At 41.2% G+C, this 25,096-nt stretch overlaps 1 protein-coding gene across 1 annotated transcript in view; it reads right to left on the reverse strand.

Annotated features, from left to right (window-relative positions):
- LOC107293563 (vascular endothelial growth factor receptor 3-like) overlaps nucleotides 1-24,388 on the reverse strand; it is a gene marked incomplete at its 3' end in the record, with an annotated part of 65,487 nt that extends 41,099 nt beyond the window's left edge. The window contains exon 1 of the mRNA XM_015822717.1: nucleotides 24,253-24,388. Within this exon, the coding sequence (XP_015678203.1) occupies nucleotides 24,253-24,388 (136 nt within the window). The remainder of the gene's footprint in view (nucleotides 1-24,252) is intronic.
- Nucleotides 24,389-25,096: the final 708 nt, after the last annotated feature.

Genomic DNA, 25,096 nt, shown 5'->3' on the forward strand with positions numbered 1-25,096 from the left:
ATGAAGTCTGGACCAGGGTACGATGGCAATGCAAGAGATCATCTTGCCTAAGAGTTGTGAGAGAGTGAGGAGTGAGACCGACCTGGTGCCTTGCACCAGGCGGACAAGGGCCCTGAGACTGGCTATGCGGTCCGGTGAAAGATGGATCATGCATTGAGTCGTATCTATTACTGCTCCGAGATGAAGAAGCCGTGTGGACAGAGTCAGCTGGCATTTGGGGAAATTCACCAAGAATCTGTGATCCTGGAGTACCTCTATTGTGCGGGCCACCTCTGACCGTGCAGCCTAGACCGACCCGGATTGTATGAGAATGTCGTCCAGATAACACTGGATCCGAATGGATTCCAGTCTGAGGTGGGCTGCCAGGACCGACAGGATCTTTATGAAGACCCTCGGGGCGGATGAAAGGCCAAACGGAAGTGCTCTGTATTGATAATGATAAGATCCGTAGCAGAATCTGAGAAATCTGCGATGTGGTTGAAAAATTGGAATGTGAAGATACGCCTCCTTAAGATCGATGGACGTGAGGAGGTCGTTCTTCCGTATGCTGGCCAGAATGGAATGCAGTGTTTACATTTTGAATTTTTTGTATATCAGATAAGAGTTTAATCGCTTTAGGTCCAGAATGGCCCTCCATCCTCCCGAGGCCTTTGGAACTATGAAGAGGATTGAATAAAAGCCTTGTCCCCATTGATCGGGAGGGACCGGTTCTATTGCTCTTATTGTGAGAAGATGGGTAATGGCCTCCTTCATAAGGACCCGTTTGACGGGTTTGAAGGCGTTGGGCAAGAGATGAAACGGTTTGCCGGTTTTGTGAAGAACTCTAAATGCAGACCCTGGGTAACGGTGGACAAGACCCAGGCTTCTATGGTGGTGTCCCAACTCCGAGAGAACAGGGAGAGGCGACCGCCTATGGGGGGGGTCCCTCCCCGAAGTCACTTATTCCTCCGATAGGGACAGCCCCCCGCCCCTCGAAAGGGCCGCCTAGATTGCTGTTGTTGCCTAGGCTTGTTTCCAAAAGTTCCGCCTGCCGGTCCGATTTCGTGCTGGTTGAGACCAAGTGGAGCCCTGGGTATTGCGTCTGAATCCCTGATGGCGATAAAAAGGGGTAGGCTTTCTATCTGCCGGCCTGCCTTGGTGGGCCAAAACCTTTTTCTTGTCCTTATTCTCTACCAAGTATGGCTCCAGGGCTTCTCCAAACAATTTTCCACCAGCATAAGGAGCGGTGGACAAATGACCCTTAGATTTCAGATCTGCCTTCCATTGCTTAAGCCAAAGTAGGCGCCTGGCAGATATATTAGCTGCTATTGCTCTGGCTGAAAAACGGGCGGCATGTAGCGTAGCATCTGCTGTGTATTCAACAGCCGCTAACAATTTAGCCACGCTGAATAATTTCTTGTCGGAGGACCCAGGTGCTGGGGAGAGACCCAGATTGGTCCACTGCTTTTTTTACCGTATTGGTAAAAATGGGGGGACAGGGAATGTGTTTTTGAGTTATCGTGGGTTCAGCGAACAAAGGATTTGCAGTTTGACTGGTGGAAGGGACAGGTTCTGGATCAGGCTCTGGCGCTATCTGGGATGTAGCCGTGGCCTTGTTTAGAATANTCTTATTGGGTACAAGGGACTTCAGGAAACCCAATCATGTGGATTATCCATCCCTCATGCTGGAGAATGGCCCCTGCTGCCTTGGCCCTGGCCGGCCGGGAGTCAATGTACAATTTTGTGGTGGCCATCTATGCTGAAATGCATTCAGTTTTAGCTCCACAAGGCTGTCCAGAAACAGCGAGGAACCAGCCCCTGCTGCTTTGGCCCCGCCCCCTGGGTGCATGCTGGGGAGGTGTCACCGTTTGTGAGGAATGAAGAAATGCACCATGCCTTGGCGCTTGCCCTGGTCCCACCCCCTTCTGCCAGAGACCCTCAGATCTGTCCCACTCCTGCCCAGGCTCCCACAGGCACCCTTGACGCGAATGATGTAGAGCTGGCCATGCCCACCCAGTAGGTCACACCCACTCCATCCACTCCCACCCAGTAGGCTGCACCCATCCTGGCCACACCCACCTGCCCCCCCCAAGGGCAACTGCAATGCTGATGCGGCCTTCAATGAAATTGAGTTTGACACCCCTGCTCTAAGTGAATTCAGTGTACTGGATCAGATGGATTACATCCCAGATGTTGAAGGAACTGCTGGAAGTCATCTCAGCAACTGATTAAAATTATTGAGAAATCCTGAGACTGGAGAAGAGCCAGCAGTGTTCCAACATTTTACAAAGGGAAAAAAAGTGGACCCAATAAGCATCAATACCTGGAAAAATCATAGAAACAATAATCAAGCAATAGGCTTGCAAGCACATAGGAAAGAATAGGGTTATTACCAGAAATCAACATGGATTTTTTAAGAATGGGTTGTGCCGGACAAATCTTATTACTGTCTTTGATAATGTGACTATATTAGTTAACTAAGGGAATGCTTTGGTTGTAGTGTACTTAAACTTCACTAAGGCATTTGATAAACTACAGCCTCCTTCTTGATAAACTGGAATAATGAGGGTCCTACAACCAGATGGATTCATAGATGGTTCAACAACGTGGAGACTTTAATGAGTCTGTGTCCACATGAAGGAATGCAGTGGAGTACCTCCAGATTCTGTCCTGAGCTTAGTATTCTTCATGAATGACTTAATCACAGAATAAAAAGGATGGTCATAAAATTTGCCTACGATGCCGGGATAGGGTGGGGATTGCTAACACTTCAGAAGACAGGCTCAACATTCAAAGGTATTTTGATAGACTTTAACACCGAGCCCTGCCTAGCAAAATATTAGTTAATTGTGATAAATGTAAGGTTCCGCACTTAGGCAGAAAAGTCAGATGCACAGGTAGAAGACGGGCGGCGCCTGGCTTAGCAGTAGTTAATTGCAAGAAGATCCTGGAATTCTTCGTAGACTACAGATTAAGCATGGCTTGCAATCTGCCGAAGCTGCCAAATGAGCCAATGCAAATTTGGGCTGCATCAATAGAGGTATAGTGTCAAGATCACAGGAAGCTGCACTGGCTAGACTACACCTGGCATACTGTGTTCTGTTCAGGTCACTACAATATAAAAAGGGCACTGAGGACTGGGAAAGAGTATACAAAAGAGTGACAGAGACTGAAAGGGACTTGGAGTCTGGATCCCAAAAAGAATGGTTAAGAATGACAGAGTTCTTCTCCTTGAGAAGTAAGAAATGGCCTGCGTTCCCACTGGGACAAGTCTTGCACAGCAACTCTAAATGGGTGTCCATAATTTGTGTTTATTATAGTGAATAAGCCAAACAAGAACACAGCTGGTTAACATTACAAAAATATCATTATAAGTAAGTTATATGCCAGTGAGTACAACGTTTGCATATTTTAGGATTAACCTTGTCACTGAAGCTTTAGGACTTCAAAAATATAGTGATCTAGTTCATATCTCTAGGGTTTGTAAATCACTGTTTAAAGTTTAGAAGGTTGTATGAATCCATTAATGAACTATAGTTAAGCAAACCATTCATTAAGTGGTTTGCATCCTCACAGTTTCACCCCTGCTCCAAATTCAAAGCAGATTACATTAAGTACTGAATGGAAGTAGCAGCTATATTGTAAAGGAAAGAAGAATTTAAGAATCCCTTGAAACTGCAAGGATTACAGTATAATTATGTGAAATGGAAAAGAGATGTATTGTTTAGTTTTCAGATAGGTGGCTCAGAACCCAATGCTTATCAGGAATACAGTCTTCAGAGAAGCTTCAAATTCTGGCCAGGCCCAGAAAGGCTACCACTGCAAGTGAAATTTTGAAAAGCATTTCTATTCATCACCATAGCAAATAAAACAGATGTTACTTCATGATTTGATGGGGGATTTAAATATACTAAAGATCAAGAGGGTTGAATTTTTAAATAATAATTAAAAATTACTGCATGTGGTCCAAAATCCTGTGGAAAGACTTTATAACTGCACTTTTGTCCTCATCCCATTAATTTGATTTGTTGGAACTTCTGTGTAAGAAACAGGTGGTGATAAACCTATTTCATAAATGTTCTTGCAAAAATTTTGCACCATATTTAAGAATGTCTGATATCTGATTCTTTCACTTAAATTTGTGTATAATAGAGGATTCCTTCAGCACAACAAATCTTTTCTGAAGATAAATCATACAGTTATTTTATACTGATCCAGGTTACTAGCAGTCCATGGGGATTTGGTTCAAACATTATCCTATGGCATGATTTAACCATGATTTGTTCAATAAATCACAACTGGCTTAGTTTAGGCCACATACTAGCAAAAGAAGAAGAAGAAATTAAAGTGTGTGGAATTTGTATATGTTCTTTCTTGTTTCTTGCAACGCAGGGGTCCCCAACCACTTGGTCGCAGACTGGTTCTGGTCCACGGCCTGTTAGGAACCTCATCTGCACATATGAGGATCTAGGTAGTGTGAAAAACCACCCTCATCCTGCCACCATCACCCCCTCCGGTCCGTGTAAAATTCAATTTCTCAGAAACTGATCCCTAGTACAAAAAAAGTTGGGGGCCACTGTTCTACTGTGCTCCATTTTTTACTATAAATTTCTCCTATAGATTCAGTTCCAAGCTACACTGTTTTCCCCTATAGTGGTTGCAGGAACATCTCATTCTTCCTGGGGCCGGTGTCAGCCGTAGTAGCTCCATGTGCTTATTCCCAACAGCTATTATAACCTATGGCCAGTCACTCAAAGACTCTCAGGATTTCTTCTGCTGGCAGGATATGTCAGAAACAGAGTGACGGAAAGGCCCTATTTCCTTGACATGCTCAGTAGGGCCAAGTGGGTAGCCAAGCTCAGTCAAAAAGTCTTCCTGGTGGTGTAGGCTTCCAAGTGTTTTTAAAAGCTTTTCTTCCAGCAGGAAATCTCTTGCACCTTCCTTCCTTGCTGTCAGTATGCTTCAGCATTTTTCACATTTCCCTCCCCAAAAATAATTTCTAGAATTGCTGATTAACAAGGTGTCCTTCCAGCAAGGTACTTACACTTTGTCCTTCTCACTCAATACCTTTCCAGTTCCCTAAAAATTGAAACCACCAGCTGATTTTGCTCGAGTTAGAAGAATAACATGAATCTAACAATAATTTGTTCAAGGTTCCTCACAGGGGCTCGAATTTTCCTTGACACAGTCTATGGGGGTGCTGGTGGTGTCAGTAGCTAGTGTATTTTTATAGCTAATTTGCCTGTTACAGCTCCAGTTGTTTAAAGAAATAAACTTTGCCTTAGAACTATGAATTTCATAAACAACCCCTCATTTCACAGTACTCTGCTTGATTCTAAAACTGAATTCACACATCACATTAAATTGCCATTTACTCAGAGAAACTCCACATTATGCTCTGAATTCACACTGATAAATAAAATTTTCCAGATACTACACACCATACTGCTTTCCTGTTTGGTGTTTCACCCAATTCTGGAATGTCTGACTGTCTCAATCCATCTGCTCTTACAATGATTGAAGTAGGTGTAGCTGGATTATAGTTGATGTCTCAGGCAGCAATGGTAATTAGACTTATATACCGCTTCACAGTGCTTTACAGTTCTCTTTAAGTGGTTTACAGAGTCAGCATATTGCCCCCAACAATTTGGGTCCTCATTTTACTGACCTCTGAGGGATGGAAAGAGATGAGATGAGATGAGACTCAAACTGCCAAACTGCTGGCAGTCGGCAGTCAGCAGAATTAGCCTGCAATACAGCATTCTAACCACTGCGCCACCATGGCTCGGTGGTGATAAACCAGTGGAGAATAGGTAACACAAATTATTGTCCATACTCAGCAGAGAGAAAGGGTGAGCATGAGAGAGGAGGAGCAGTTTTGATGATGAGAATAAAATCCATTAAAAAATTAAACAAGGGAAATGGCGTTTCCTTTCTCAGTTCTCCCTTTCCCCTCATATTTGCCTCCAAGTTGATCTCTGAGCACTTTCAGATATTAGTGAATAAGTTGGCAGTCAACTCAATGTCTAGACAGCCCTTTGGGTTAGTTCCTTGTGTCAACAAGAACAGAGGTTATTGCTGACTAGTGATGTCAGCACCAGGAATGTCAGGACAAGGCCACAGATTTTGCTTTCCTGCTTCTGAGCTTGTGTGCTCTTCCGTTTCTCCTTTGCAGATGTAGTAACTGGAACTACACTGCAAATCTGTCTCCTGCCAAATTACTGGTTCAATTTTTGCCAGAGTTGCATTTGGTCCTTAACATTTTACACTGGAGAAGAAGAGGAATAAAATAAACACCCTAGTTAGCGCAAAAAGCCAGTTTGGTGTGTTGGTTTAAGGCATTAATCCTAATGCAGACATATGACAAAAGAGGAATGTCACTGAGGAACAAAACGGAAGTGTAAACGCATGCTGAGGAAAATTTAAGATTTCTAAACAGGTGTATTCTTGCACAGGGAAAAGGAAACAATCACTGTAAAATATTTTATTTATCTATCAATCATACACAATACATAATTTTAGAAGGCTACTAGGCAGTAGAATAAAAATACAATGTATCTGAAGAAAACATTGCAATCATCGCACTAAGATGGGCTTACTCAGCAGCCTGGCCCGGCATTCAGGGAAAAAGCCAGATATTTCATGCCTTATGAAAGGACAGCAAGGTTGGGGTTCAAATCTGAGTATGGGGGGGGGGAGGAAATGCTGCTCCAGTAGGAAGTGCCTCAACAGAGAAGACATGCTTCCAGCCATCCATTAGATAGCATTAATAGAGAGGAACTGAAGCATTCTCTTGTGCTAAAATTCATGGGATATTATTGGACTATATATAGAACCTTTAGCTGATATACTGAAACATTTAATTGCAGTTCCGTTTGCACATATATTTCACAACATATTGATGGAAAGAAGTGGAATCAGACTGTCTAGCATTCCTTAATAGAGATGCTCACGTAATTTCTTGCCATTATCCCATCTTACTTATTTGTTGTATGCATAAGAATAATGCATTTTGAGACATGCAGCACTGAAGCAGAGAATGCAGCAATACCTGATTGAAACAAAGGTCAGATCAGCAACATAAAGACAATTGTTACATTCTACATCTGAATGTAACACAGTGAATACAAGTCAGTGAAATTTCACTACTAGATGGCTGTTTTGCACTTGATTCACACTTAATAGTGCCAAAGTAAAAATATAGTAACTCAATATAATACAAATAAGCATTAGAACTAAGATAAGTTATATATTCAAAACATTTAACATTTACAAAATGTTTTAACAAAACATTTAATACCCTAAAATCAAATGCATGCACCTCAATGCTGCATATATTATATAATATATAGCATATATATTGTATAAAATACTTCATATATTTTGTGTTATATATATAGTATGTAATATTTTATACAATATTTTGATGCTTGTATGTGTATATGTATGTGTACAGTGTATGGGAATGTCTACAGTGTATATGTGTGTGTGTATAAACAATATTTCATTAAATGAATTTTAGAAACATATAACATATAGGCTAATGTCTGGCAGATTGAATGCCTTTCCTAAACCGGTGCCAGCAACCATGCTGGATGAAAAATAGGAGAGGTGTCTAAATTCACCAACTTTATTAATAAGGGTTTTTTTTTTGTCTTCTGAGACATTTTATAGGAAATAGATTGCTTTGAGGGTGAAGGTTCATTCTCTGAGCTTGTGGGTTGGCTTCCGAACATTATCAGGCTTGATAACATCAGCGGAGTTTGGGGGATATGTCAGCGTTCTCCTTTTATAACGGCTTCAGGTGTGGGTGTGTCAAGTGAGGGTCTTCTGATGGGTCTTTTGATGGGCCAGGTGTGAGTCATCAGTGAGGATCTTGTGATGGGGAGGTTACATCTGGTCAGGGTCATTGGGAGGTGAACTGCTGGGGGGGAGAGGGGGCTTGCGTGAGTTGATTGAGGGTCAGTGCTGCCTCTGGTTGGCTATGTGGTTGATTTGGATTTTGAGGGGTTCGTAGGCTGATTGTAGGTCAATGTGTCTGTTGATGGAATTGCTTGTGAAGTGCCAGGCTTCGATGAAGGCTTCATGAGTGTGGCAGGTGGTAGCGTGGATGATGATTTGTGTCTTGCTCCAATTGAACTGGTGTTGTTTGGTGTGGGTAGAGATTAAGGATTTGGGATTGTGGCGTTTGACTGCCAGCCGGTGTTCGTGGATTCTGATTTTGTTCGTGGATTCTGATTTTTAACTGATTGATTAACAGATTGCTTTTACCCACCCAAATTATATTTAATTTAAATTTTGCAGGTATTTTACATATTTTTCCAATTTAAAAAAAAATGCAATTTAACAAGATATATGGCCTGCTAGCCCACCAGTTCAGTTTGGATCTGTTTATATCTTACATTCACACATTTTGATTATCTGACCATCTCAGAAACAGAGGGGGCACTGTACTTCCCTAAATTTGGCACGGATTAATGGAAAGCAACACTGTAATGCATAGCCTTGAGTAGTCAAATAGGTATGCTCACCTAGGGGCACAGTGTTGCATTTCAAATATCTGGTCCTGACTCCAGGCGTTCTTGGCATACTGTCAAGTATTATGAATAATGCTTTGTGATTAGAGAAAACCATGGGGGGTGGGGGGTGGGAGCAACAGTGACTTCGGTCTTGAGTTATGTTTTTTTGCTGCTGTGTCCAAGATGCTGAAGCCCTAGGAGTTGTCAACTTATCAGCGCCCTCTAGGGTTTGGCCCAGGAAACAGCATATGTTCCTTTCCCGTGCATTCTCCTGCCTGTTTATCTTTCTGCATTTCTTTCTGGCCTCTCCAGGAAGCTCCTTCTCATCACACCCCTCCCCACTTCACTCCAGCCTAGTTTCCTGAGTTCTCTGGCCAGGTTTAGCCTTCATCACTGCTAGCCTATGTTTGCATTTCACGCTGTCAGCTTTCCTTTCCTTTCCTCCAATGCCTTCCCCCTGCCCCTCCCCCTCTCCATCCTCTCAGAGTTGCCGTGAGCCAAAGTTAGCTTGTCAGGTAGCCACACATCCGGCCTGAAGCCATCAGGTCAGCTAGAGCCACCCTCCAGATCTCCTCTTGGACTAGAACTGTCAGCAGCCTTTCTGTGTCTCAGGGGAGTTAGGTATGTGCTGTTTTAACTGTTGTGGGAGGGATACCTTTTACTCACTGGGAGCATTTCCTTTGGATCTGGCCTGCCAATAACTGCTAGTCAAGGAGTTTGCCCTTCCTTTTCCCATCCCTGTCAGTTTCTACAAGCAATCCTTTTGCCTGAGATAAATTCAACAGGTGGTGCGTTCTCCTTTGCTATTGGGATCCGTGTCCAGTTTGGTTCAGACTAGACAAAGCCAATGAAAACTTTGCTATAACAGAACAGAACAGAATAACAGAGTTGGAAAGGGACCTTGGAGGTCTTCTAGTCCACCCCCCTGCTTAAGCAGGAGACCCTATACCATTTCAGACAAATGGTTGTCCAGTCTTTTTTTAAAAACCTCCAGGGCTGGAACACCCACAACTTCTGTAGTTGGATTTCTTCCTAGGAGTTGCACATTATCTCTCAGAGATACAGGTAGTCCTTATTTAACAATTGGTCATAAAAGAACTGTTTGAAGTTATCACAGTGATGGAACGAGTGTTTTTTGCCCAGTCAAACACCCCTGGCTGCAATAAATGTGCTACCACATGTTGAGCAATCAACTTTACCACACGTTGCAGCACTTCACAGTCATGATTTATCATGGTTTTTTGTGGGTCAGTTTTGGGCAAAAATCACCCCTTCAAATGAATGGATTTGGTTAACCACAGCAGCGTTCACTAAACAACTGTCACGGATTCTGCCACTAGAAAATTATTTCTGGTCATGTGGGTGCCTTGACTTACAACTGTAATGACTTACAACCATCATTCCAGGCTCAGTTATGGTAGTTATTTGAGGATTATCTCTATAAATTGCCCCCTTTCTCAGCTCTATGATTCTTTAGGGATAGGTGGCCAAAACCATTTTCTTCTTTGAAATGGATTGTTTTCCAAATATACATGTTTGGCTTTTTTTTTTTTTAAAGCTTAGTAAACTTATTGCGTGCTTGTCAAAAAATTTGTTTTGTGCAACAATTACACCCTTTCCTGAAGTGAGAGGCCTCATCACAGTCACTCATGCCTTACTCACTTCCCATTTGGATTACTGCAATGCGCTTTACATCGGCTTGCCTTTGTAGTGCAGTTGGAAGCTACAGCTGGTTCCGAAGGCAGCACAACATGCTATGTTGGGTGTTCCTAGGTTTGCACTGGTTCCCAGTTTCCTTCTGGGTACTGGTTATCACCTTTAAAGCCCTATATTGCACAGGACGAGATTATTTGTGGAACTGGGAATATCTACCTGTCCTACCAGATTAGATTAGGGTTAGCATACTCCAGGTCACTTCCCTCATATTTTGCCATCTAGTGGGACCTCAGAAGCATTCCTTTTCTGTGGCTTTACCTACCGGTATTTTATGGAATATTTTCCCCAGTGATTCAGCAGCTCTCTCCACCCTTTTAGCCTTTTGGAAGCTCATCAAGACCTGGCTTTTTTCTCAGACACTAAGTTAAAGTGAGGATATTGGGACTTGGTAGTGGGGTATCCCAAGGGTCTGACTGAGGTTATGATTTTTTGACTTTGTGGTTTATGATTTTATAATTATTGGTTTTATTGTTTTAAATTGTGCTTAAGATGGGCAGGCCGTACAAGTCTTTTAAACAAACAAATAAATTTGGGAGAATAATCAGACAACAGACAATAAGAAACCTTAATTTGAGACAGAAATAGAATTGTTCATGTAATATCTTCTGAAATTACTACTGCTATATCTTTCTATGCTTTTCTCCCTCAGCCTCCAGGTTGAAGGCCTCCTTTATAGCTGTTTCCTCATGAGTGAAATAGTAGAAATAAGAACAACAGATTTCACAATGTTAAAAAGGATGGTAGATGACCTGATAGAGATATCCTGGGCATCAAATAACTCGCAAAAAAATTGCACTCATAGCAAATCTCCCCCACTGTGCTTAAAAATATGTTAGCCAACATGCTACATATGACTATCTTTGTAGTCTTACTAATCAACTTTAAGCTAAAAAGAAATATTTGTCAAATTGTTCTCAGAACATCATCAATCTTCTAACCACTTCTTTTAAAAAGGACAAATCAACAGATTGTTATTTTCCTTTCTAAAGCTATTAAAAAGATCATTCAAACTCTAGCAATACTAAAAAAAAATACAGAACAATAGCAAGAAAATGTTTATATATACTAATTGTTTCCATTTTAGGATAGCAGTTACTATTAAAGATATAGCATTTAATAGTTGAGTAAGCTTGACACAATTCAAAAATCATATAAACTAGTTCTGTGTATATGTTTACATTGTGGCAAAGGTACAATGCACAAATGCAAAGGGGCCAGAAATTTCTATACTGACATGAATTTTGATGAATAAGACAGCATATTGTAACAAGAAAAACCTGTTGAAGTATGCATGTTTCCTTATTTGAAGGTTTCTAAATAACTTTTTTCTCAGCATATAACTCTACATGTTGCACCATCTAACTCAAAAAAATATCCCCATGGGACGTTGTATAGATTTTATTTACAATGAGGTAAGGACAAGAAAGAAACTGATTTATCGAATGAGTCATATTAATTGAGTTCACCAGCATGCTAAATCAAAGTATACGCTTTATAAACTAAAGTTCTTGGATTCACAAACCCAACTCACATTTTGGCTTAGAGTAAAATATGAACCTATTCATATGTAGCCTCATGTAATGAGGCTATTCCCATATGTATGAGATGGAGATTATGGAAGGGTGAAAACAGACAAAATACCAGAAATAAAACATGCAGACAAAATACCAGAAATAAAAAATGCTGTCAGAGAAGGTAACAATTTCCAAATTTTCAGATGGCATAAAGAAATATAACTATTTTCTCCTCTGAATGAAGTTTACTACATTTTGGGTCAACCCAAACAAAATGACTAAAAAATAATTAAATGGAGATAGACCTGGCAAGAGTTTTAGAGTTGGATTGTACAGAGCTAGCTTTAATAACAACAACAACAACAACAACAATAATAATAATAATAATAATAATAATAATAATAATAATGTTGGAAGGGACCTTATAGGTCATCTAGTCCAACCCCCTGCTAAGGCAGGAAACCCTATAGCATTTCAGACAAATGGCTGTCCAGTCTCTTCTTAAAAACTTCCAGGGTTGGAACATTCACAGCTTCTGGAGGCAGGTTGTTTCACTGATTAATTGTTCTAACTGTCAGGAAATTTCTCCTTAGTTCTAGGCTGCTTCTCTCCTTGGTTAGTTTCCATCCGTTGCGTCTTGTCCTGCCCTCAGGTGCTTTGGAGAATAGCTTGACTCCCTATTCTTTGTGGCAGCCCCTGAGATATTGGAACACTGCTATCAACTCACCATTCTGAGAAGGTGACTGTAAGCCAGAAGGTCCATGGAGAGTGGTCAAAAAAGTCAAGAATGGGGCCACAATTGTGGGTTGTTGATTTTTTTATCCTCCTTGTAGACAGCCTTGGACTAGCCATTCCTTAACTTAACAAGCTAAAAAATAAATAAATAAAAATCCCTCTCTTCCAGATATGTTGGTCAAAATTCACAGTCTATTTTCTGTTTCAAATAACATTTCTGTTCTCATTCCTTTTGGCAATGCTTCCTTCATCTATATATTTGTTTCCAAGTAGAAAGTAAAGACTCACTTGATTCGAGTTTGACTCCTAACAAGTACATGAACATATCCTCGAGATTTTTTTTTAGTGACAGTATGGAAGGGGATCACCACTGCCTTTTTAAAGAATGTTTTTTCAGTCTCCCAGCTAGCCAACAATCCTGGCATTTGATGGAAATTCTCCCATTCCCGAATTAAGCTTACAAGTTGAAAAATCTTGTCTCAAGATAAGAGCTGCATAATACACATTCACAAACAACTGATTATATATACGGACATTTGCAGTGGTGGGATTCAAATTCTCTGTGTGGATGCCGCTTCTGGAAGTCCATTCTGGGCCTGGGCAACAAAAAATTAGCTACCGGTTCTGCCAAAGTGGTGCGAACCGGCTGAATCCCACCACTTGACATTTTTTATAAATATTTATTGTACTGTTGGAAGAATAACTTACAAGCATAGGCCTGGATGACATAAAAAGCAGATGAGGAATATGTAAAGAACCAAATATATAAATCTGTGGTATTGGTCTGATGTAAATGAGAAGTTCAGGCTGCTAAAGTATCTACTTATCTGGCTGGAAGTAAGCCCTGTGAACTCAATGAAGCTTACTTCTCATTAGACACAAGTTACTTATTGCACATTGTGAGACAGCTGTAACAAACCAGATGCAGAAATTACATTGTGCCACAAGGTGCGCTTCTAATATATAAGGCTTGGCAATTGCACAATGACACCAGCATACGTGCCATCATTTATCTTCCATTGCTTTCCCCCATGGATGTTCAGTGAAAGCACTGAGAACAGGGGCCTTGCATATCCCATAAATCACACAGAGCTCTGGCAGCTCACATATCTTTGTTTTGCAATAGTTTTCCCAAACCTTCCATCCTCCAGAGAGTACCAAGTCAAAAAACACATCTGGAGGATACCAGGGCAGAGAAAGCTATTCTACATCTTTTGGATTAACCAGGTTCCTCCTGATTTTCTCCTTAAGTAAAGAAAAGTGTAATTTCTATAAAATTTCTGATGTGCCAAATGTTTTTGGACAGGCCAAGCAATTCTGGAGTAGGTCTTTGAAGTAATTCTTGGAATTTTTATTCCCAGTTTTAATCAGACAATATTCCCTAGGAAGTCATTGAGTAAAGAAAAACGAATTTAGTATTTAGCCCAGTAATAAAACTTCCTTCCTTCTTTCTGAGGCACACTTTACAGGACCCTGCTCTTTTTCTTTATGTCTACATCTCCGGAGACCACGACTATCAGCTATTCTAGTAGTACAGCCACCATCTGCTAGATTGTCTTTATTCCTTCCTGCAGATGCTAAATGCTACAGTGGAAATGTGGAAAGCTTTCAACTATGAGCAAGGAAAACAGATTAGACACAGGGCTGAAATAAAGAGAAAGGGCACCGAACAGGCAGGAGTATCTTTCAAGGTGCACAGTCTGACTTAACAAACATTTATCTTCACACTTCCTTTTGGAGGTTATTTGCAGCAAACCCTCCCCCCCAAAAAAGTCTGATACATTATTAAACAATCAGGATGTAAATACAGGATAACTCAGCAAAATCTGCCAGTGACATAAGCCAGCATTTGTAGGGACAAATCAGTGGACCAAAATGCTTATCTTTCCACAGAATTTCTCCCTGGATTCGTGCTTCAGCCACTTTGGGGCCAAATTGACATTAAAATACCAGCAAAAGCAACCTATTAATAATGGCTGAGTTATGAAGGAAATGGAAGGATGATTTAAAAAAACAAAACAAAAACCTGGCACTCTTACCCAGACAGTATCCCATTTGAAAGCTCCCCTGCCCCAGCACTGAAGCCAAAATATGATGCTAATATTCAGTGGTTCTCTGGCTAAGAACTTGACAGGCAGAAATTTATGCTGCTTTACACTGCAACATCTCAATGACTCCTGAAGGTTTACAATATCATCTAAAACATCCACGGCAAAAAAAAAGTATATCAATACAACCATTATAGATGTTACCATAGTTAATTCCCATGCCCCTTCAGAACTATTACTTTTAATAAATTTCTAAAACCAATCTTGCCTTCCAAAGGTTTGATTTCAAGAGACCCCCAAGACCACCATGGAAAAATAACATTTTGGGCCTTGGCATCTTGCAATTCTGCTGGCTGAGAATATTTGCATGACTCATTTATTTGGGCCATGAATTTGAGGGTTAATATTGTTTAGTTCAATGGTGGGGAGTAAGTGTGTTATGTATTTGTGTATTTGGTTTTCTTTTCTTTATTGGTTTAGATTTATTTAACTTTGTTTAGAACTCTGGTTTTTTACTTATTAGTCACCATGTCAAACCATTCATGACATGTCAATCTTTACTTTTGATTTTCTCAATTTGAAGCCCTCCAAAAGTATCGGGCTGCAATGACTAGATTTCCCATTCAGAATGGGATAAACTTAAGATGTGCTAAGTGCGCAAAAGGATTGTGTTAGCACAATATGTTACTACTGAATGAAGCCATTTTCTGGATTTTCACAATATAATATACTAGAACAGAGTGGCCAAACAGGTTCGGATCACCCAATATACTGAAGATAAAAAAAAAAACTAGCCAATTTTACCATTAACCAAGCTTAGCAACCAAACATGCATTTATTTGGTTGACATATTATAAAACGTATTATGTGATTGAAGTCATGTTGCCTGACCTGGCTGCAGAATCTGTGAGGCATGCTGCTCCACAAGTAAATTCCAAATTAACATATGCACAGTGGATACACATATTTAAAATATTTTTGTTTCTTCTCACATGCATTTGTAAATCAGTGGGTGGGTCTTTGCAAACAGATCCATGCTGAACATGTCACCAAGTTTTTGTTTTTTTTTAATGCTGCTTGGTTATAGAATTCTGCCTGACCTCCAGCCAAAAAACCCTCCGTCACTAGATACCATGCCATTGTTAAGTGCTAGCTTACTCACATAAGTCAGTGGAAAACTTTGCCAGGTCTGGACACCTGCCAAGAAGCTATACTATATTTCAGGACTCTCCTCTTCTCTCCCCTAGCACTCCCCCCCCTGCATCAGCTGACTCAGCCCCTACACCAGAACTTCCCTGGAGAACGTCATCAGCTCACAGCCTTGATGGCTTTCTAACAAGAAGGCGAAGTGAGTCGCATGCATATGAGTGAGTAAACCAAAGACCTCCATGTACATGGAAAATGCTATTTATTAAATGGTCTACTTGAGCTCTGCCTAAATGAGAAAACATGGGGAAGATAAGCTAGTCATGTGGCTCTTCGGTCCCATCCAGCTACAATGAAAACTAACCCTTTGCCTGCCGTAATACCTAACAGGACCCATCAGAAAGAGGTCTCTGGGCTGTTATCAGGCTAGGACAGTTTCCGCCACTAGTTTTCTCCTGCCTATCAGGAAAGCTAAATAAGGAACGTAGTTCAAGCGGCTGCAGGAAGAGGGGAAATGCAGGATATCCGGCCCAGCTGCCAATTTTTCCTTTCCCATGAACCACTGCTGACCTCTACCACCAAAGGCTCAGACATCACGCCTGGCATCACAGCTAAGCTTCTTTATTTAACTCTTAGGAGGCTACCTATTAAAGAAAGAGTCTGTAGGCATGAAGCTCCATTACAGGTATATGAAATCTCCAGTAGTGCACCCCCTGTGCCAGTCGGTTTTGGGAGAGAACTATACTGCACTCAAGAATTTCCAGCAGCTTACAATCTTACCATGACTAAACAGTTAAAAAAACAGTCAAACGTTAACCAGAAATATTCCACATTGAGCAGCTTAAAAACCCATATAATATTATATTCCTACACAAGAGGAATCTCTCTCACTTCAAATGCCTCTCAAATGCCTGCTGAGGTGGTCAGGTTCTGACTGTTTCCCTAAATCCTGGTAACACTGAGAGAAGCCAGTCTTCAAACAAGGGGGGAGGCCAGCCAAAAAGACTCCTTTAGGTAGGAACATTTGGGATCATGTTACAAAATGGCTGCTAGTACAGTACACATTCATTACCTGGCTAGAATGGGAAATATAAATTGTTACGAAGCATTGCTTTATACTGTTTTACCTGCTATCCCTCTATCATACATCCTGGAAAATAACCCTACTATCCTTGCTTGGTTTAATAATGATGACGTTACAGCAATATATAGCTTCTGTTTTTTAGTATCAACTGTCAACAGTAAGGGAACCAGCGGTGCAGAAATATGCCATGGACTACTAGGTCTAGGACTTGACAGAGTAGCAAAGATATTCAGATGTCAGAAGGTACCTATATCTACAAAGATCAGAATCATGTCGGCAATGGTTTTCCTGGTGATATTCTCAGCAGTGAAAGTTGGAAAAGTTGGAAAGAATATTGATACCAAATTATCATGTATTGAATACATTAATTGGGCTTCTATGTCACCCCAATCATGATTCTCAGCATCTTACATATGCTCATTCCAAGAACAGCGGACTGCAATTGCCCATATTTTTTAAATAAGAAAGATTTGAATTCTGAGACATTTGTAAAGATGATGCTGGAACATTTGCAGCATTCTGTACACCCATTATTTTTACTGTGAGAAATCTGATGAGGTGAGGAACCTAGTGGTCTATCTCAATCATTTTCTGTTAAACGAGCCACAATTGCTAGTTTACATTACACTAAACCACAGAGAAGCTATTATCAGAACAATTCCTGGAGTAGGACAATGCGTGCATCAAACCACTTAATGGGACTCCATTTCCAGAGTTTTAAACCAGAATACTCCCAGTCCTTGTTGTTGGGCTATTGCATGGGTTGTTCTGCTACAAAGAATACATTATTATTGAGCTATAGCATATTTTTCAAACTTGGTAACTCTAAGATATGGACTTCAACTTCCAGAATTTCTCTTGGGAGGTGATAGCGTCAGTTTGAAGCTACATATATTATACATAACCTCATATATTCAAATCCTGAATTGCTCCACAACGGGTTCATCCAGCAGCCCATTGTTTCATCAGATCATCAGCCAAAGACCATTTTTATCTGAGGTGGAGCCAGACTTAATAATGGAGGTGGATGGCTATCTTGAATGAAACGATGAAGCACTTAAGAAAGTAAACCACACTCTTTCAGCAGCAATACAGTTTTTGACCTTCTGGAAAATATAATCACGGGACTGACTTGAATGTCCTCCTTATTGGCATGAAATAAGTTCTAAGATATCCACAGACCATAAAATTCTAGGATTAATTTTACTAGTCACTAAGCAGCTGCAAAAGTTCTTCAACGCCACAAAGGAGAGATTAGGACTGTATCACCAAGTCACAGGCTACAGCCAGGAAGAACTTCTATAGAGCACATTATGTTAAGTATCTTTACTGAAGCAGGTGCCATAGCACTTGGGGATCTATCAAGGAAGAAGGAGGCAGTTATACATTCCATATGCCTCTGCATCGTATCAGTATGATCCAGTATGTCTGCTGCAAGGATTTGTCTGCCTCCGTCAACTACATTCTTAGAAGTGGTGGGTTTGGATTTTACTTGGCCTTTTGCCAAAGGATACTTTTAGAAGTTTTCTCATTATAAATGGAGATCTGATCCACAGAACTGGGCATGTCAATCAAGGGCTCACCCAAAAAAGTAATATACCTTTAATCATGTGGCTAGATTGGTTAGTAGGAAAATGAATTCAAGTGATGACTGCAGATCACATTATTTAAATATCAGATATCAATCAACTTTGCCAGATTGTTCAAATTAAAGAGCCATTTTAGAATAAATTTTGCTAGGCAGATTGTTGAGAAAAAGAGCAAGGAATCTTTTGAAATTACAAAAGTTACTATCTTTTTATAGAATGTCTACTAATTAATGATATGTTTTATACGTCTCCAAAGCATTCATGGTAAGGTATGCTGTATGGAGTTTTTTTTCCAATATACAGTTTAATCTCACAATAAAATGAGGCAAATTAGAATGCTTTTGCAGGTAATTGAACAAGGCTACCCAACAAATTTCATGGTTTGAAAACAGATTGGAAACTGAGCTTTGCTAATCCAGGATTATAGCAACAGAAATAGCACTTAGACTTATATGCCGCTTCACAGTGCTTTACAACTCTCTCTAAACTGTTTACAGAGTCAGCATATTGACTTCCAACAATCTGGGTCCTCATTTTACCAACCTTGGAAGGATGGAGGGCTGAGTCAACCTTGAGCCCCATCAGGCTCAACCTCCTGGCAGTGGAATGCAGAGTTAGCCTGCAACACTGCATTCTAACCACTGTACCATCACAGCTACAACTTTAACCCCTCCCTCTCTTTTTTTCCACAGAACCCAAGGTGACTAATATAAGAAATTTGGTTATTTCATCCCAACAATTCTGAGGTCTCTGGGGAAATGAAAGTAAATTTGTATCTCTCTGATCTGAGTCTGTTTACCTTAACCACTGCAGAATTATATTTGGGCTGCAGTCTAAGAAGTTATTTGGCTCCAGATATGTACCTCTAGTCCCTCATTATATAGTCAGAGTTTTGGAATAAAAATCAATCTTCATCACTCTTCAAATTGTACAGATCAGCCAAAAATAAAAACACTGAAACACTACAATGCAGTTTGTGTTTCACAGAAGCCAAACTAACTAACAAGACCATGTAACTTATTGCCATTAACCAGGAATGGTGCTGCCACAGATTCATCATGATTAGTTATAGGTAATTCACAACCTTGGTTGAAAGGAAGTGAGGGTGCTGGGGGAAGGCGTGGTATGGCAGTGATATGTCCATTTTTGCTAACTGGTTTGGTTGGCTCAGCATTGGGATAGTTAGGAATCCACTACTGTAGAAATAAACATAATCGATTGAATACATTTGACAAGCCCTTTTGACTTTACAGTCAATGATTGCACAGTCAATAGCACCACTGTGATTGACTCCTTTCATTTACTTGGATGTCTTTTGGACTGTGTCCCACCCAAAAAGTCAAGCTTATTTCCAAGCACACGTGCATTATTAGACTGTACTGTGAAACTCTTACCCATAATTTTGCTGCTTTAAAATATTTGTGACAACTGGAATGGAATCTTCAGAAATAAAACCCGTATCTGATGCCAACATTTTTAACAATAATTGTGCTGTACAAGATAGTTTGATTCTATACAGATTTACCTGAAATTATATTTGATTAACAGCCTATCATATGGAAAGATTTAAGAATGCACTGTCAATTGCAGCTTTTCAACAAAAATATAGTGTCTCGAAAGGGTACATTTTATCGCCATCTATCATAATTCTTCTTGCACGTCCCTAGACAAATAGCATTACAGTCAGTACAAGAATTTAAATCATCCACAAAACAACTAAAAGATGGACATAGGCCACAAATGGACAGCTAAAACATATCTCAGTTCAAGTTCCAGAACTGTATTAGAAAGGGAAAATGACTTGTTTTAAATTGTGTAAAATATGAAGTGATAAAAAAATCCACATTTTTAAAGAGAATTCAATCAGTGAAATACTTCTTTAATTGTCACAGCATGGACCATTACCATGGCCAAGACCTTGGTTAGGACATGACCTTCTTACATTTTCAGGTGCAAAGTTAGACTATTGCGGGAAAGTATTTACTGAACCAGCTAAAGTTGAGTAGAACCATTCCTTATCCTTAAAACCACCATTTTTATGAATCAAGGAAGATTCTTGCACTGCACACAGTCTCATCAAAAAATCTATCCATTGCACTACATCTCATCAAGAATCAGCTTTACTGCATGTACTCTCATCAAACTGATCATTGCTCCTAGTTTCAGCTGGGTACCTGCAAATCTATTATTCAGCTGGAATGCAAAGATAGATCATAGGGTATCATCAGCATGACACTATATTCAAATCCCTAGCTAATATTTTCAAGAAGATTCATATGGGCATTAACAAGCAAAGACAAGAGAACTCGGCAGAATACATAACCAAGAAACTATGGGGGAAAGCAAACCTTTGGTGGCAAACCAGAAGATAGAAACCTAATTATTTCAACAAAATCCCCCAATTCCCACAAAATTGTTCTTCTAAGGAATTCTGCTCAATGCTATCAAGTAACCAAGGGAAATCCATGAGGATCAGAAAGACAGCATTCCATCAGTTCCTGTCCCAACAGAAGTAATTAATAACAAAGCTGTTTTAATGCGCTAAGGCTAAAGCCTGATTTAAATGGGCTTAGATATTTATCTAAGTTTTATTTATTCATTCTGCAACCTTTTATGATCACCCATTTACCAGAAGGAATTCTAAATGTGAAAGAAGAGTAAAACAATATTTTTTAAAAAAAATTGAAACAAACAAAAACAACATTGTGGCCACCTACAATAAAACTTCCATCCATCAATCAACCACACCAGATTTCACTGCTTTCTTGAAGGCCAACAGAGTTGAGGTCATCCATATTTCTAGGAGAGCCTGTTCCACGAGGCAGGCACCATGAGAGAAAAAAACTTATTTCTTTTATTACTTCTGAAATAGATTATATGGAGATCGGCTTGGGTTATACATTACATTAAACCTTAGAGTCATTTAGTTGCTTTTGGCTTAGGGTGTTATGAAAACCCAACTATCATGGTATGTAAATGTGATCTACAGTTAAGTTCTTTATTAAATACATGAGCGTTTAGTTTAAAACTATTTCCTATGTAAGTAGCCAAAGCTATTTTTTTTACAATTTAACTCTAGATGCCTAACATTTATCAGCTCAAGGGCCACATTAGATTTTGTGTGTCCTGTTGAAAATAGCATTTCAAAAGTCAGCAGAGCCTGGATTTTGAAAATGTTAATGGACGAAATGGGAGCCTTAACTGCAGAAACTCCAATTTTGCCCCTTAAAACTGCCCCAAACTTGTAAAAATTCAATAATACACAAAATAATACACTTTCTTTTGGCCTGCTCTCTTTTGGTGAAGAGGCCTCACACCTTCCACTCCTGTTCTAACTCCAATATCCCAATGCCTCATTAGTAAATTATCTTATTTGAATATGACAGCATGCACTCTGCATTCAAGACTGATATCATTCTTGCTATATATTACCTGCCAATTTCTAAGAAATGTTGGCAAAGGTATCTAAATTCAGTCTTCGTTGTAACATTAATTAAAATGTATTGTAGCTTGATCACTCAAATCCAGAGTATAACATCCATGGTATATGCATTAAGCTAGTATAAAAAAGGCAGCAGCATCCTCAGATAATACACCCTGGATTAAATTCCCATATGGCAGTGATCATTGTATAGTATCATAGTGCTGCATTCCATAGACGTTTCAACTATTGCTCATTTAAGGATCCTGTTTTATATCACTTTTTGATACAATAGCAATAAATAATATGCTACAATCATGATGCTTCTAGAGCTGAGGCTATCAAAAATGATCTTACGCTGCAAAAATTGATCTTACCACATATAAAGCTTCCTGCAGTAAGATTTTTCTGTGGTTTCTCTAACTCTTTATGGCCTCTCAGCTGAACTCTAGCAAATCATGTAACAGTCTGCTACAAAAGCATTTTCTCCATGTCAGCAAATGCAGCCTACAGATTTATTTTATTTATTCCTGTGCAGACAATCTATCCACTTTCAGGTTTGTCTGGCGGTTTACAGGGCTCGATCCAGCTTATGTTTATTCAGACCCAAGTACCATTTTGCTTTATTGATAAATGCTAAAATCACCAGAAGCAAGATAGGCATAGATTGTTGCAACATGCATCTGAAACAGCTATTTTCACCCATGTACACCTACTTTTGTCCAGTTTTAAAATTAATTAGGAAGTATAGATGTAAAAATGAACCCTCAGGAAATTGGACTGAAATTTTATTTTTCCACAACATTTTTTCACTTTAGAGAATTCTTACAGCCTATCACCAATTACTAAAGCCCAGTTATATTGCCAGTCATTGAACTTGAGAATGTTTTGGGTCCCCTCTCCTATGGAAGTACATCTGGCAGGACCCAGAAGAAGGGCCTTCTCCGTAGTGGCCCCCTTCCTTTGGCACATCATCTCTACATAGACCAGCCCCCCACTTTGACACTCTTTCGCAAAGTACTAAAGACCTGATTTTGCCACAGGTCTGGAGAACCCAGACTTGTGGGTTGTTTGACTGATTGCTGTCACCGAGGGTGGGGTGGGGTATTTTTTATTATTGCTGTATATTGGGTTTTTATTTTTGTAAGCCTCCCAGGGTCACTGAGAGTGATAAATGTAACAAACTTGGGAAAGCCAAGTTGTATCAAACTTGGAAAAGCCAAGTTGTATAGAGGCTTCTACAACCAAGTATGAAGAATGCAGTTTAGGTGGGAGCAGCTGATCCTACAAGGAGTATTTTTTTAATCTTTATGTTTTAGGGTCACTTATGGTTTTATTTTATTGGGAACAGGCTAGAATCCATAACGGCAGGTGACATATACATAATAAATAAGAGCAAAACCTCATCTAGTCCCTTGAAAAAGGAAATACGAATGGATCTCTTCCCTGCAAAACCTTTTTCAATTCCAAACATATTCATTTGGAAAGCCCACTGAATTAAATTAGAGGCAGCAGCAATCGTTTAAGGACCAGGCTGTACTTTAAAAACACATTAGGTACGTATAAACACAAGAGACAAGATAACTTAGAACAGGTTCTCAGAAGAGATTTCCTAGAGAATCAGCACCCGTTCTTCTTATCCTAACTCGACAAAGCAAATAATCCTTATAACAAAATTGATAAGGAGGCGATCCTTTCTAAATCACCTTTACTAAGGAATTGGGGCGGGCGGGGCGGGGCGGGGGGGGAATTAACACCTGAGAGTGCCCTCTGCCGGTGGAATGAAGCATAGTTGTTCAACGTCGTCGAAAAAGATAAGACGCGCCGGAACAGTGTTTCTCAACCTTGACAATTTTAAGGCATGTGGACTTCAACTCCCAGAATTCCACAGCCAGCAATGCTGGCTGTGGAATTCTGGGAGTTGAAGTCCACATGCCTTAAAATTGTCAAGGTTGAGAAACACTGCGCTGGAAGAAGCGGTCCGCGGGCAGCTGCCGTGCCCAGAATGGTGGAAATAAACAACAAGGGGAAGTCCAAAAGGAACGGAGCACGGAATGCAGCAAAGAAGCCAAAGCGGGGGTTAGAATCCAAAAATGAGCGGCCCAACACATTAATGGAGACATCCCGTGTAAAACGACAGCCAGATCACTCACACGAGACGAGGGGTGCAAATCCGGCAAAGGACGAGGGGCGGGAGAGAGCAGGGAAAGAAGCAGCGCTGGGCGAAGGTGCTCGGGCAGAGCTAAGGGGGGGGACTGTCGGGGAAGCGTGCGACTCTACTCCGCCCTGCTGGATTCGGATAGGGTTGACTGGAAGACAGCGGTCTGTCTCTCTTCTCTCTCTCCCCCCCCCCCCCAAGTCCTTCCATCCGACCTCAGCCTCCCGCGCACGCTGCCACCCGGGGACGTCCGCCCCGTCTCCGCACTTTCCCGCCCCACCTCGCGCAGCCACTTGCCGGCGCAAGCGTGCGCTCCGTCGACGGCGCGCCTGCGCTTCCTCACCTGCTTCCGAGACGACGCCGATCCACAGGCAGAGGCAGAGCGCGCCCAGCCTCTTCATTCGCGGCGCCGGGGCGAGGGCCCGTCGGGGAGGGAAGGCGGCGGCGCCGCCGGCAGCGGCGGGGCGAGAAGGACCCATCTTTTTCGCCGGCCAGCTGCTGGAAGGAGCGGGCGGTCTTGGCCGGCGCAAACGCCGCTCCGTCCGCCCCAAGCAGAGCTGACGGGCTGTCGGAGGTGGGGGGAGAGGAGGACGGCTCGGCCCCGCTTCCCTTTCCTTTTCCTCCCCTTTGCTGTCGCTGCCAGCGAGTCCTGCCTGGGCGGCTCAACCAACTTTGCCGGCGCTGAGGAATTCGGCCAACGGGCTCTGCCCCGGGAAGGTGCCGAGCCGGTGTGAGCAGCAAAAGGGAAGGAGAGAGGAAAGAAAGCGAGCAAAACAAAACAAAAAAAAAAGGCGGGAAGGGCGCCGGAGGTGTTAATCGACGGCTGCGGGAGGTCGAGTGGGCGAACGGAAGGGTCGGAGAGGCGAAGAGCAGAAAGTGCGAGGCCGGGTGGAGGCGGCCACAGATTGTGGGGTGGGGCTTGCTGGGGAGCGGAGCCGAGCCGAGCGGAGCTCAGGGCAGAATGCATTGAGGAAAGCGGGGCGGGGTGGGGGGGGGGAGAGGATGCTTCGAAGGGAGCTGACAAAGTGGTGCGGGATGTTGAGAGGGGAAACGAACCGTGTCAGGAGGAAAGGGGAATCGGGGTTCTTAGCGGGAGACGGAGGTAACGAAGTAATAATAATAATAATAATAATAATAATAATAATAATAATAATAATAATAATAATAATAATAATAATAATAATAAT

This window comes from Protobothrops mucrosquamatus, unplaced genomic scaffold, assembly GCF_001527695.2.
Source record: "Protobothrops mucrosquamatus isolate PMUCROS unplaced genomic scaffold, P.Mucros_1.0 scaffold1654, whole genome shotgun sequence".
NCBI classification, from domain to species: domain Eukaryota; kingdom Metazoa; phylum Chordata; class Lepidosauria; order Squamata; family Viperidae; genus Protobothrops; species Protobothrops mucrosquamatus.